At 38.3% G+C, this 15,408-nt stretch overlaps 1 protein-coding gene across 1 annotated transcript in view; it reads left to right on the top strand.

Moving 5' to 3' along the window:
• Window positions 1–265: 265 nt before the first annotated feature.
• Window positions 266–15,408, top strand: part of MIB1 (MIB E3 ubiquitin protein ligase 1) — a 125,958-nt gene continuing 110,815 nt past the window's right edge. The window contains exon 1 of the mRNA XM_057525992.1: window positions 266–494. Coding sequence (XP_057381975.1) covers window positions 266–494 — 229 coding nt within the window. The remainder of the gene's footprint in view (window positions 495–15,408) is intronic.

Genomic DNA, 15,408 nt, shown 5'->3' with positions numbered 1-15,408 from the left:
CCCGCCCGCCGCCGCCGCCTCGGAGCTGCTGCAGTCCGGTCTCCAGTCCGAGCGGGGGGCGCGGCGGCGGCGGCGACGGCTGGGGAGCGGCTGTGGGCTCGGCGGGGACCGCGCCGCCGCCCCCGTGAGTTATTCTCACGTCCCCCGGGGCTCGCTGCCGCCCCCGCCGGCGCCGAGAGTCCGGCCCGGGCCCAACTCCCTCACGGGTCCCCCGGCGGCGGCGGCGGCGGCGGCGGCGGCGGCAGAGCCCACCGCTCGGGCCCCGATGAGTAACTCCAGGAATAACCGGGTGATGGTGGAAGGGGTCGGGGCCCGAGTGGTGCGCGGCCCGGACTGGAAGTGGGGGAAGCAGGACGGCGGCGAGGGCCATGTGGGCACGGTCCGGAGCTTCGAGAGCCCCGAGGAGGTGGTGGTGGTGTGGGACAACGGCACCGCCGCCAACTACCGCTGCTCCGGGGCCTACGACCTGCGTATCCTGGACAGCGCGCCCACGGGTAAGCGGCGGCCACCTGGCCCGGGGCCTGCGCGCGTCGGGGCAGGGGCGAGGCGGGGTGCGGGGGTGTCGGGCGGCCTGGGAGAAGCCCGCGGTGGAACGCCTACCGTGCAGCGCCTGGCTGGAGGGAGCAGAGAAGGAGCCAAAGGGAATTTTAGGTTCAATACCTGGTAAACAAAAACTTGCAAAAAAGAGCTCTCTTCTCTTCCCTCCGTCCCATCCCCAAGGGAAATGATGGCTGCACCGTCACGGGGATGCTTTCAAGCCTGGAAGGCACAAAGCACCGGGAAGACCGCAGACACTTCCCCTCCTCCTTCTCCTCTAGGGAAGGGGTCTGGAGAGGCCTGTCTAATAAGCCATTGAAATTAATCAGGCACCGAGTGATGAGTGTCTGAAGGGAGGCTTGCCTTGCCATATGGTGTTTAGTTGACCGGTTACAATTGCCGAGGGGCCGTTGGTACCTCGGATTTGTTGCGATACCCTTTTTTCCTCCTCATCTAACACATAGAAAGACTTGGAGTTCAGTAGCTGAATGCTGCTACTTAGTACCCTGTGGAATGATTTTTCATTTTAATTGTTTCGTTGTGTATCTTTATACCAGTAGAGGGAAAAACAGCCTAAGCTGTTGAACCCTTTCTTTGTGTTAAATATTCTTTTCAAGTGGAAGATAGGTATAGGGGACACCTGATATCTTTTAACATCTCAGTTCATTTGTAAGGTTATGTCAGAGACTTATCCATTAACACAGCAATGAGTCAGTGTCCTTCTTGATTCACCAAATTTCAGGGAACTGTTTGTTATTGACTCTAGAATTTTTATATAATATGATAAACTGAAAGCTTGCTCTCAAAATAATTTAATCGAATTCATTTTCACATAGATTTATCCTTGGTACTCTGTTCAGTAGGAAATAGTTTCAAATTTAAAATTTGATAATTTTCGGAATGCTTAAATAAGCTATTTTTAAAGCTTTATGATTGAGTTCGGCAGAACCTAACAAATCCTGAAATGGGTACATAGTTATTGTTAGCACCAATAAAAAGGAAATTAACACAAGGCAATTCAGTTTTTGAATAGATAATTCATAAAATTGTGTTTCTTTGCTGACTTTTTAAACATTGCAGAGGATTTATGTGCAGGACCAACACGGTACAAAAAGGGGCCACCATTGTTATCAGTTTCTTGTGTGTTCTTACAGAATACTCATTGCAAGCAAATGTATTAACGTATTGTAAATCTGCAACCCTTTTAAGGCCCAGTGGTAATAAACTACTATATTCTTTTCTGTACTTTTGCTTCTTAACTTAGTAGTACCTATTAGTGATTGTTCCATGTTAGCACATAGATGTTGGCCTTATTCTTTCACAGCTGCATAATATTACAGTGATTGGATGCAGTAATTTATTTAACCAGTGCTTTGTTGATGGGCATTTGTATTCTTTCAGGTTTTCTTATTACAGTGATGCGTTGAATGAATCCTTGTACATATATCCTGTGCATGAGTACTGAGTACTTTGCAAGTGGAATTGCTGCATCAAAGAGTGCACATATTTAATATTTTGAGAGATGTTGACTAAATGCCTTGCGAAGACATTTTACCAATTTATCCTCCTACAACACTGTGTGGGGCATATTCCTGTTTCTGCGCACTCTTAAAATTTTATCCTGCTAGCTAAAGCTAAAGTTTGAGCTCAATAATTTGGACGCATCTTGGGATCAGTAATTGTAGGTTTATGGGGAATTTTAAATATCTTTCCAGGGTAAAGGTAAAGTGTAACAAATCCTGTACTACAGCAATTTTTGAAGGGATATTCATGTTGTCTGTATGTTTTCTAGTATGGAGTATATCTGTTGTGTAAATAGTTTCATTATCTTATGTAAAAACAGGTATTTTTCAGAGGTTTAAAAATCTTAGTTTACTTTACAGGATAATTTTACACATTATTTAATTTGTTGGTATGTATCAATTCATCTTGTTCATCTGATTCTGTTAGCAAACATTTTAAAAACACTTCTGGAGAAAATTAATTTTAAGCAAATAAAGCAAGAAAGTAAAGTTTCTTTAAAAAGAAAACGTATGGTATGTTAAAATGTAGAACAGTACTGTTTGTTGTTTAGGACAGGGTTTCTCAGTTTTGGCACTATTGCTGTTTTGGACTGATTAGATAATTCTTTGCTGGAGGGGGCTGTCCTGTGCACTGTGGCAGCATCCCTGGTCTCTACCCACTGGTTGCAGTTATGATAACCCAACATTTTTCAGACATCGCCAGGTATGATTGCTGCAGGTTGGTACTCATTGGTTTGGGGATATGTACATATGTGGTAAAAGTATACCAAAAAATAATAATAAATGCCAAGTTCAAGGGAGTGGATATCTTTACACTGAAGGAAGTGGAGTGTAGTAATTTTTTGGGTAAGTTTTATGTCTTAAACTGGGTGGTGGTACATAGGTGTGTGTTATATTTTTATGCCTTTTGTATTCTTAAATTTCATAGTTAGTTTTAAAAAGTCTTGTAATATTTACCAGGACAACTGAGATTGCCTTTGGTTATTCATTCTTTGTTCCTTACTTGTTACCGACATTATATGAACAGAAAATTTATTGCAGTCTGTTTCGGAATTAAGGAATGGGTAGCTTTTAAAATAAAATTCTGTGAAACTTTCCTGAGAATTAAGGATTCTGCAATGGTTGAGTCATTTTGAATCTTTCTGATATTTCTATACTGTGTGTTGGAGATTTTGTCTGAGGGTTTTATGTGGGGTCTGTAACATTTTGGCACAGAAGCTTTGTTATTTTTTTTCTTTCAGGTGACACATGATAAATTTGAATTTATGGCCTAGGATAGTCAAACCTTGAGAAGAGGAGCATTTAGTGTATATTTGAATGATATAACTTCTATCTTGTATCCAGATATATTTGGTTAATTTGTAGTGAGCAAGAAGTTCGTGAAAATATATATGTTATTGGTGAATTAGTTTCGAGTTAATTTTGTGAAGTCTGTAATCAAGTAGGTATAGTTGACCTTTTATCATTTAGGTGCTGATTTTATAGGATTTGGGGAGAATCCCCAATTCAATTGAAGGTCTAGAAGTGCTGACCCTGGATAAAAAGTGAAATGGATTAATAACCCTCAGCGTTGCCTTTCTGAGGCCTCCTGTTTCTCTTCTGATCTGTTTCTAGAACTACAGGAGAAAAGAGTGTTATCAGGGGACAGAGTCTTAGGAAAAAACAGGACTTGTGTGGACAATGTTTGGGGAATAGGATGCCAGACCTGGAAAGGATGAGATTTTGTGAGAGGTTTTTTACTAATGGCATCTGGAAGGAAAACTTGATTTTCCTATAGATCCTATCTATTTTAAATACGTAAAATGTCTTTTCCTTTTTATCTTCATCTGCTAAAACAATGTTTTAAGTAATGAAAGTCCATCTAGTTTTAATACTCCTTGTAAATTGCGGCTTGGTTGAACTGAGGACCTCAAGAAATCAACTTGAAGATCTCAAGAAATAGTCATCCCTCTGTCAGTACTTCTCAGACAGACAGTAAGCATGCAGATTAACTGGGAACCTTTAAAAATAGACATTCTCATTCAGTAGGTATGGGATTCAGCAAGAGTAGTTTAAAAGTGCCCAGGTGATGGAGATGATGCTGGCTCATGGACACACTTTGAATAGCAGGATGCTAAGTGACTGCTTGTCTTTTGAGATGTCCAGGCTCTTTGTTGTTTCCTTTTCCCCTCAGCTGATTCCAAGCCTTCATTGTTTGTCAGTAATATATGTCTTCAATTTTGGAGACTGACATTATTGGGCAGGAAGAAGGGGAGGAAATAAAGGAACATGAAACAGCTTTCTTTTTAAAAAAAAAAAAAAGTACTCTTTTTCTTTTTTTAACTACTCTTTTTAAAAAATTTATTTATTTTATTTTATTTATTTTGGCTGTGTTGGGTCCTAGTTGCTGTGTGCAGGTTGTCTCTAGTTTCCACGAGAGGGGGGCTACTCTTCGTTGCGGTGCACAGGCTTATTGCGGTGGCTTCTCTTGTTGCAGAGCATGGGCTCTAGGTGCGCGGGCTTCAGTAGTTCTGGCACCCAGGCTCAGTAGTTGTGGCTTGCGGGCTCTAGAGCGCAGGCTCAGTCATTGGGACGCATAGGCTTAGTTGCTCCGCGGCATGTGGGATCTTCCTGGGCCAGGGCTCAAACCCGAGTCCCCTGCATTGGCAGGCGGATTCTTAACCACTGTGCCACCAGGGAAGTCCCAAAACAGCTTTCTAATATATATATTTGTTTGCAAATATAATGCTGTCTTAATACATATTTTCATCCTAAACTTTACAGCCTTATCCCTCTGGTTGGATTAGGTATTGCTTTTGGATGTATTTCCCGGTAGCTGCCCACCAGGTTCTCTTCCACCTTCCTTAATTGCTAGGCAGTGTGATCACAGTGCACTCTGTGCTTCTGTCTACTGCCACAGGTATGCTGTGTTGTAATTGTCTTCTGCATGAGATTATTAGTTTGAGAGGAAGGAGTGTGTGTGTGTGTTCCTTGTATCTCCATTTTCTAGCAAAGCCATAGCTCTGGATGAATATTTTCTGAATAAAATGCTTTTTTCAAAGAACTTTGGACTCATTTGATCTGCGGTTAGGTAGATATTATCCTAACACAGATAAAAGGGAACTAAGGCTTGGAGAGATGAAGAAACTTGTCCAGTCACAAAGCTGGTGAATGGCAGATGTAGGGATGAAAACTCAGTTCATTGCTTTTCCTCATCATTCTCTCTTCCATTTATGGTATAGTAGTTCAGAAATGATCACCATTTGTATTACTTTTCCTGAGGGAAAATTGATTAGGAAATTTAAATAATTTATTCTAGTCTGTGATATGGTTATTTGATTAACTTAATGTAACATTGTTGGAGATTAATGGTTTTTCTGTGTGTATCCAACATGACAGGTAGTTTATTACATGTAATTATCTTTAGCCTCCTTTAAGAAAACATTTTCAGTCCTGTGAAAGAGTTTTTGCAAAGTAATTGCTGTCAAAGCAAGTCATTGAGCTGCATATGAGGCTGTCAGATTCTCCAGCTCCAGTAAAGGTCAGCCTTTACTATATGGTATTGTTTTTTTACTTTATTGGGGTTCTTCATCTTTTATGTTTTCTTTGTTCCAAACAGTGGCTCCAAGTCCCAGTCATCCTGCACTCTTGAAGCCAAGCTCTGCCCTTGGCAGAAGATGTGACATGGTCATGTCTCTAAACTATCAGATCTTACTGAAACTCACCTTGTTCATAAAGCTTCTTTTGTTTTATGAGAAAAATTGGCTTATTAATATTTATGTTTGTATGTGTGTGCTCAGGGGCAACATAGATACTTACATTACCTGGTGTGGGAGAAAATTTTCAATTAGAAGTTAGAAGCCAGCTAGCTAGCTTTTTCGTTTAGCAATGAAATAAATGGATTATATCAATTTAAATATAAATTTCCCTCTACCTTTGAAAATTTGATTTAATGTTAATAGTAAAGAGCTAATATCTATTCATACAGCTAAATCACAGCTAACCTGGGAAATACAAATTAAAGAGATTTCACCCCATTCAGATTGATTAAAAGTCTAAAAATAGTATGCATTGGTAAAGAATATGGGGAAATCAGAACTCTCAAGTTACTGGTGGGATTGTAAATTAGTACAACTACTTTGAGAAGCAGTTTGGCAACATCTTGTAAATTAAAAAAAAAAAATTCATGTATCCTGTAGTTGAGAAAATTTACTTCTAAATGTTACGTCACGAGATTCTCAAGCACACATCCATAAAGAGATATGTATAAAGAAATTCACTCTAGTCTTGTTTATAAAAGCAGTAATTTGAAATGACTGAAAATTTATATGTAAAGTATATTATGTTGCATGAGTCCCATACAATAAAATATTATCAGTTAAAATGAAAGAATTAGCCTATATTTACCAGATATATGGTGAGTGAAAAAGTAGATTTCAAAGAGATACTGTAGATAATACTGTGTTTTTTATGTAAGTTTGGAAAAAGACTACAAGTTTTTTTTATGGAAAATATATGTAGAAAAAGGATAAAGACTTAGACTGAAAGGATCTAACCTCAGGGTGGTATTTTGGTATTTTGCTTTTCATCTCATCAAATTATTGTTTTTGTTTTTGTTTTTGTTTTTTTAAAGGAGTTTTGATATTAGGTACATTTTTTTTTTAAATGATTTATTGATTGATTGATTGATTGCTATGTTGGGTCTTCGTTTCTGTGCTAGGGCTTTCTCTAGTTGTGGCAAGCGGGGGCCACTCTTCATCGCGGTGCGCGGGCCTCTCACTATCGTGGCCTCTCTTGTTGCGGAGCACAGGCTCCAGACGCGCAGGCTCAGCAGCTGTGGCTCACGGGCCTAATTGCTCTGCGGCATGTGGGATCTTCCCAGACCAGGGCTCGAACCTGTGTCCCTTGCATTAGCAGGCAGATTCTCAACCACTGCACCACCAGGGAAGCCCTGTTTTTCTTTTTAATGAGAGCAATATGGTTTTTCTTCATTGTTTTTGGAAATCTTGGTTTAGTATGTTAGTAAATCAAGTCTGATTCTAAATTGAGTTTGTTTCCATTCTTGATTTTGTTGGACGCATTAGCTCTCAGGAGACCTCACGAAGATAGACGATAGAGCCAAAGGGAAGAAGTGCATTTCTGATGTGTGCTTGCTGGTTATTAAGCTGTTGTCTCTTGCCTTCAGCTCACTCTCTGTGCTCCTACCCCTGAGGCTGGTCTGGGAGTCTGCACATGGTATTTTTCCTTTGTCAGCTGGATCCCTGTTGGCTCTGCCAATAGGGGGCGCTGGATGGAGACTGGAAGGCTTGGGGGTGGGAAGGGATACGCTCTTTCTTGTTTTGCTTGCTCTTCCTTCAAGTATCATTTCACTAAGCAGGATTTCAGTGTCAGTATTTGATTCCAGTTTGCTTATTTCCAACACCATCAGAAGTAGCCTGATGTGCACCCCCCTGCCCCGTGACCCTAGCACCTGCCAGTTGCAACCCCTCTTTAAAGGTCTGGATCCCAGCCCTATGAGACCCCTCCTTAAAGCCTCTTCCTTTTTAATTTTTTTTTTAATATGCCATGATTTATTTTTTAAAAATTTATTTACTTATTTTTATTTTTGGCTGCATTGGGTCTTTGTTGCTGCGCACGGTGTGGCGAGCGGGGGCTACTCTTTGTTGCAGTGTGCCTGCTTCTTATTGCAGTGGCTTTTCTTATTGTGGAGCACAGGCTCTAGGCGCGCGGGCTTCAGTAGTTGCAGCTCGCGGGCTGTAGAGCACAGGCTCAGTAGTTGTGGCACATGGGCTTAGTTGCTCTGGGGAATGTGGGATCTTCCCAGACCAGGGCTCGAACCCATGTCGCCTGCATTGGCAGGCGGATTCTTAACCACTGCGCCACCAGGGAATTCCCCGCCTCTTACATTTTAATAATACTATTTTTTTCATTGTTTCCCCATTTCTAGAAGTGGTGTGGTTTCCTGTCTCCTGACTGGACCCTGATTAATACAGTGTGTTTACCAAATCTCAGTCTTATTTTTCGATCCCATTTATCAGTTAATTAAACATTTTTATTGAAATTTAGCTAGTAATTTTCCATTTTTCTGATGCTGATCAATTCTAACAAACGAATTGGACCGTGTTTCACTTTTACATTGTGAATAAATAAATTCAGAATCCACTGAATTTAAAATGAAATAAAAGTGATGTTCTTTTATGGATGCAGATATTAGAGTTTATTGGTGATACACATTGTTTCAGCATTAAAGACCATATAATGATGGAAGTATCTCCAAATGTCAGTTTTCACCGTGCTTACTCTAGTTTCTTTTGGACTGCATTTATTTTCTTATTTATTGTCAGACATCACCTTTACCTGGAAGGGATAGATTAAATGGTATAATTTAAAAATATGTGTCTTCTAGGGAACACACCACTAACAACCACTTTTCATTCCGGAAAACGTGTGCAATTTGGGAGTACTTATTTTATTTAAAAAAAAAAAAAAAAGGAACTATTCTTAATTTTGACTCTCAAGCACTTTGTTGCAAGATAATCAACAACATGTTGTTTTGTATCATTAGGAGGTGCTCCACAAGACTGCTTAACTAGGCACAAAATAGGTACAGCCCATTTTAATGTGCAAGAAGTGAGCAACAGTGTTATTTAGACCCTCACGCTGTCAAACTCCCACTCACCTTTAGTACACCTTGTATTCCATGTGTGATTTTTTTTCTTTTTTTTGTGGAGACCCACTGAGGGTGCTAATATCAGCTGAATAATGTACAATTAATAACCTAATTTCATTCATAGATTTTTAGCAAAATAGTAAATATAGGGAATTCCCTGGCAGTCCAGTGGTTGAGACTCTGAGCTTTCACTGCTGAGGGCCTGGGTTCAATCCCTGGTCAGGACCTAAGATCCCACAGCTGTGTGGTGTGGCCAAAAAAAAAAAAAAGGAAAAAAGAAAAATAGTAAATATAAAAGTATTAATGAAGGTCCACAACCCTTTATTCAGAATGCTTGGGACTGAATTTATAAACTTTTGTTAATGCCCACTTCCAGGTCCCCAGCAGCACCCTGTCATCAGATACACCAATATTTCTGCAGGAAGCATATGAATGGTTATGCTAAGGGGGTAAATAAAGACTACACAGCCTCTTGTTTGTTCAGATCAGGATTTACCACTAAGTGAGTTTCCTGCTCATTTACAAAAAACTTAAAGAGTTTTGGGATTTCGGAACAGATAAGAGATTGTGGGCTTATCTCTTTAATTTCACAGATCATCTTTTGTATTTCCTGGGTCAGTACTTCACTTTGAAAACCATTGCACTGTCATCAAGCAGGAGCTTATGCATTTTAAGTATCTGTAGGGAAATGGCTTTTTTAGAACACTCCTCCTTCTCCTAAGCCCATTTCTTTACTCATATACTTTCATATTTCCCCGTACCAATTTAGCTTGCCTTTTTTTATCATCATGTTTGCATTACAGCGATTAAAGCACCTCCTCAGATGGAACTAGGAACGCAGGAACAATTTCGATCTTTGCCCATAGATGAGCTCTATGTAAATAAGTTCTTGTGAAATAGTCTGGTACCTAAGTTATCTTTAAAACTTTGTTTCTGAGGGAAAATGGTTCTGAATTCTAAACAACCGGCTTTTAAATGAACTTGAAGAACGCAACTAAGATAAGGTGGGGTTTAAATTAATGGAGGAGATAATGGAACACAGCAGGTAGTCCAGACATTCATTTCTGGCTTTGGAGTGCCTTTGGGAGCATATTTACTTTTGTAGATGCTTGCTGTGGTTAGGGTTAGTTTATGTTCTCTAAGCACACTCATGATAAGAGTATATAGCTTTCTCCTGGGGTGGATTTATCTTCTTGATGATAATTTTGATCCGAAAAAATCAAGAAATGGGGTAGAAACGTTTTGATATGAAAACAAATCATTATTTGAATTTTGGGAGTTTTGCAGGGCTAGCGATAATAAATCATAAAAGTTTGAGATTGTAATATTTTACATTGTGGTGCCTTGCTCACCCCTCTTTCCCAGTCTCTTATCATGGAGTAGGGGAAAATGCACGAGCTTAGTAGGGAAGTCAAGGTATTTGTTCATTCTAGATTTTCTCACGTGGTCTCATTAACTAGGGGAATGGACTAACATTTACTGAGCTCCCATCATGTGTCAGGAACTATACTAAGCTTTTTACGTACTTTATCTCATTTAATCCTCAAAAGTGTTGTTTGATAGCCTTCATTTTACTTAGGAGAACACAGGCTATGAGAAATGAACTAATTTGCCCAAGATTTCATAAGTAATTGGTTGATGGTTGAGATTCAAATCTAGGTTTGTCAGTCTTTTTTTCCCCCCTACCTTATAACATTAGTCTCTTTAAAACTTTAATTCTTCACCTGTAAAATGAAGTTGCAGTAGGTCAAGGTACACAGGTGTTTTGCTTGTAAAATGAAAAAATGAATTTTTATCTGTTAGCAGGAAAAAAATAAAGTGGATAAAATTCTTATTTTTGTTTGACCTCATTAGTTTTCTACTCTTGTGTAACAAGTGCTAAAAATAACAAATACATTACTAAAATTGCCAGTTGTATACCTTATTTGATGCCTTGTTTCTTTTGTTTGGACTGTGTAAGGCATGATTGTAATTTTATTATGCAAGCTTATAATAAAGTAGAGTAGCAGAGGCTGCAAAAATGGATGAGAGAATAACTTGTCCAACAGAAAAGATATGATGAAAGAGTTCTAGATTTTGGGTGAGGCACTTTCAAAGACATCTCCTTAACTCATAACAGGAGTTGGTTGGAAGTAGATGGTGTTTCACCCTACAACACTTTTGAAATTAACTAAGAAGTAGATAATCTTTTCAATTTTAAAAATGTATCTCTTTGAGATTTATTTGAATATTAGAATAGGATTTAATAACTTATATTTTGAGTGCAGAAGGTTGAATGGGGAACATGATGCCCTAGATATGTAATTATTCTTCAAATAAAATCAGAGCTAAGTAGAGGGAAAAACCCTGGTAGGGTAAGAGCATAAGAGGCCAAGCTTTGTAATCAGACTCCTCACATGGGTTTGAATTTGAGTCTGCCACTTACTAACGTGTGACTTCATATCCTCAATTTCTTCATCTATAAATGAGGATAATAATGCCTACCTTTTGGTATTGCTGGGAAAGTTAATAAAATATATGTGAAGCACCTAGCTTGGTACCGATTTAAGTAGTGGTTAGTATTATTAATAATAACAATACTATTTTCACTAATTTACTGTTTCTCAAGAGTAAGGAATGTGCAGTACGCCAACCAGCTGGCAGGTCACAAAGGCCTCACCCTCAGTAGGAATTTTAATTACATTTCAGCCAATTTCTAAACCATAAGTACTTTGATGGTTCAGGGAGAATAAGATGCATACTCTAGTTGGTTAACCCTCTTTAATCTCTGTAAACTTTCTGTCACATTGATTTGGGGTTAAAATTGAATGAATCCATAAATCAGAAATAGGAATTCTTGGTTGGTTGAGTGACATCAGCAAATGGTTATGCCACAGTAAGTAATTGCTTTTAAACACTGGTTAATGACTTGTAAATTATTCTTTAAGGTTAGGTAAAATCTTTTAATTAGGGCAGAAGGTTAGAGGATTAGGTAGGCACTATACTAGTCTACTGGGAATGCTTATTTTTTATTTTAAAAACATTTTAAAATTTATTACATAGTATTTAAGATATCCAAGTGGATAAGTGATTAATAAATAACTGTGAACCTATCTAGAAATAAAGCATTTCTAATGTTTAAAACACTCTCTGTACTTCTTCCCAATTTCATTCCCTTCCTCTCCTAACCACCGTATAGAAATTAGTAATTCCCATGGGTTTCTTTACATTTATGCTGTGTTGTATATATCCGTAAACAGTGCATAGTACTTTATTTGCAACATTCTGTATTCTTGAATAATTTTAAAATTCAGCATTATGGTTGAAGGATTCATCCATGTTGAATTGTGTGGCTCTTGAGTGTTCATTTTAGGTATTCCATTGTATACCTAATACATATCTTCACTCTCTTGTTAATGAACATTTACATTGTTTGCTTTTTCTTTTGCTCTTATACAAAGTGATAATTCACAGATTCTTGTTCCATGTTTAAGTGCTTCACATAATGAACTGCTTGTAGTGAGAACCTTCTCTCTTTGAATCATTTTTTCTCTAGAAATTTAACATTTTACTTAAATAAATCAGTGCTTTATGAATTTGAGCTGTTTTTCTTGGCTCTTTTAAGAACTTGTGGTTATTGATCTTGACCATAGTGTTTTACTGGTCTCATAAAATTTGCCAACAAAAAGACTTAAGCTATGTAAATTCTCTAAGTTATTGAATTTAGGCGAGATGTCATTAAAATGTAGAGCAGATGGTCATTTGAGTATTAGAATGAGTCAAAAGCTATCATCAGGTGGTTCATTTAACGGTGGCAGATGTCTTCATAAAGCTTAGCAAAGGGAAAGAGTGTTAACTCTCTAGGGTGATATGGTATTCTGTAGGAAGGAGAAAAAGCATTCATGGGTTTAGTTAGGGAATTAAATTTTATTGAATTTTTAAGGAATAACTCTTGCCAGGGCTAAGTAGGTTTAGAATGGAAGGGAATGCTTTTAGTTGAGAATGAATTGGGTGGATGAAGTAAAGGGAAACAAAAAAGCTACCAGAGTGAGAGACCAGTAAAATGTTGGCCTTGTTCATTTAATCCTTTTTCCTTTTTTATGTTTTCTTTAAATGTCATCTTTTGTTTTAAAGTCAATTAATTGCATTCTCATTAAAAATTCTGTACTGCTCATTTTGGTAGTGGAGTGGGTTGCTTTGTTTACTTTTTCCAATTCTCAGCATTAGTCTGTTTCACAGCTGTTCAGTAGCTTTGTTGGCATTTGAACTGTGGGAACCAAGAAAGGATTTGGATGTGCTTTTGTGTGCATTAGTGGTCTTCCTGAAGTATTCTTTAAAACCGTGAATTGTAGAAGTTTTTTATTTTTTTTTAACCAGTTATCACATTGTATGTTTAAATGGTTGCTTTTAAAGAAAGCCTGTACTCAGATTAAGAGCTCATGAATGTTATTGTATTTTGGAGAAAATGAACTTAGAGATGAAAAATATGTAAATAGGGGAACAGCTGAAAACTGGGCTTTTCCTTTTCTGGTCAAGTGAGGAGGTTGGGATACATTTTCCCTTTGCCTTTCATCTGTCAGCACTCATTTGTAGAGCTGTGCAGATAAATTAGGATATACCTCTTAGTGTGTATTAGATACCCATTTGTTTAGTGTATTTGACTTTTTGTGATGGCATAGGAGACCTATTTTAGACCTGTTCAGAAACTTAACTACTGTGTGGACATTTACTGTTACTGCTATTTGACGTTAATTAGGATGTTTTTGGTCATGATGCTTTCCTGTGGTAAGACAAATTAGACTCTTAAGGCACGTGGCAATAAGGAGTGTACTTATTAGCTATATATTTTCTTTTCATAAGCACAGAATACTCAGTTAGGGTAAAGGGTTAAAAGACGTAAAAACTTCTGAGTAGCAGTGTACCACATTGCTGAACTATTTGAAAATTGGTTTCTGTAAGTACTTGGAGTTCCTCATGTTTTTGTTTATTTTTAGCTTTTATTTATAAGTGACATATACCAGCATTTCTGATGCTTATACTGCATATTAAATGCCCCTTCTCGCCCAGCTGCTTCCTAGAATTAATACATACCCAGTGTAGAAAACTTGGAAAACCCCAAAGAGCGATCCTGTCAAGCACATTTTGGGGGTTATCTTTCTAGTTTTTCTGGGCACATGTGTTATATGTATAATGTAATTTATGTGCCAAAGTGCTCTATTGTAATTCTTTGCGTACTGCTTTATAAAATAATAATATAGTTTACCATCTCAGTAGCATTTCTTCTACAACATGGTTTAATAACTGCATAGAATTTCTATGGATTACCTTAGTTTACACATAAATAGCCGCATCCCCATCTTTTCAACATGTTATGTTAAATTTTTATTTACTGCAAATAATTTAGTATCATGAGATGTACCTTTTAAATTTGAAGACAGGGTCCAAATCTTTTAAAGCATTTGAAACATTTTGCAAGTACCTTCCATAGAGATTGTATCAATTTCTGTTTCCCTCTCAGCAGTATGACTGGCTCTCTTGACACCATCTTCACGTACACTGACATATTATTTTTAATCTGTTCCAATTTAAGAGGATAAAGTTGGTATCTCTTGTTTTGTATTTTCTTTTTAAAATTATGAAATTAAAATACTTATAATAAAACTAAACAATTGAAAAGTGTATATAGAAAAAATGTGAAGGTGCCCTCTCCTTCCTCATCTGTGTACCCTCAACTACTGTCAGCAGTTTGGAGGCGTTTCCAGGTTTTCTCTATTTATACACTTCTATATGTGTGTGTGACTTCTAGGTTTTGTGTCATGCTTAGAGAGACTTTACTCAGAATTGTAAAAGATGCTGTTCAGCTATTTTTTCTAGCACTTTTCTGGTTTTCTTTTTTTCATATTTAGCTCTTTAATTTATCCATATTTTTGCTATGCTGTACTGCAGGGAACTGTAATTTAATAAAGATTGTAACTTATTTTTAACTTGCTTTGTTCTGGTTGCAATGGTTACACAACAAATACCCCCAAACTTAGTGGTGTGAAACAGTTTCTATGCTCAGGGCTTCTACCCCTCAGGGATTTGGAGAGGCTCAGTGGGGAATGGCTTGCCTCTGCTCCACAGTATCTAGGGCCCCAGCTAGGAGAGTCAAACAGTGGAGGGGCTGCACAGCCAGGCTTCCTCGGGCATCTCTTGATACCTCTTTAGGCCCTCGCCAAGTGGTCTCCTCTCTGTGGGAGCTTCAGGGTAGCCAGACTTAGTATGAAAGAGCTGCCAAGGCATGTGGGGGCATGAATCCTGAGGGGGAGAGAGAGACGTGGACAGACAGGTGGCACAGACGTCATATGGTGTCACTTCTGCCACCTTCTATTAACCAAGGCAGTTGCAGATGTCCCCCCAGGATCAGTGGGGAGGAAAACAGACCCGCCTCTTGATGGCCACTTGTCATTCATTGTCCTCTTGTCAGAAGAGCACTTGGGGTGGATATAGATCGGTGAGGCTTTCTTTGGAAAATACAATCTGCCACACCTTTCCTCCATTTTAAGTATACACTCAGTTTTCCAGGAATGTGCCTGATATAAAATGCATAAATAAAGCAGGGGTGTACCTGTATTTCAGTATTTAAATTGATGAATTAAAAAAAACTTCATATTGTGATTCTTGCTATTTCTTATTAAAAAGTGCAATTTTATGAAAATTTAAAATTCATTTTAGTAGGCT

This window comes from Balaenoptera acutorostrata, chromosome 13 (genome assembly GCF_949987535.1).
Source record: "Balaenoptera acutorostrata chromosome 13, mBalAcu1.1, whole genome shotgun sequence".
Taxonomy (NCBI): domain Eukaryota; kingdom Metazoa; phylum Chordata; class Mammalia; order Artiodactyla; family Balaenopteridae; genus Balaenoptera; species Balaenoptera acutorostrata.
This window is presented reverse-complemented; position numbering and strand designations above follow the sequence as displayed.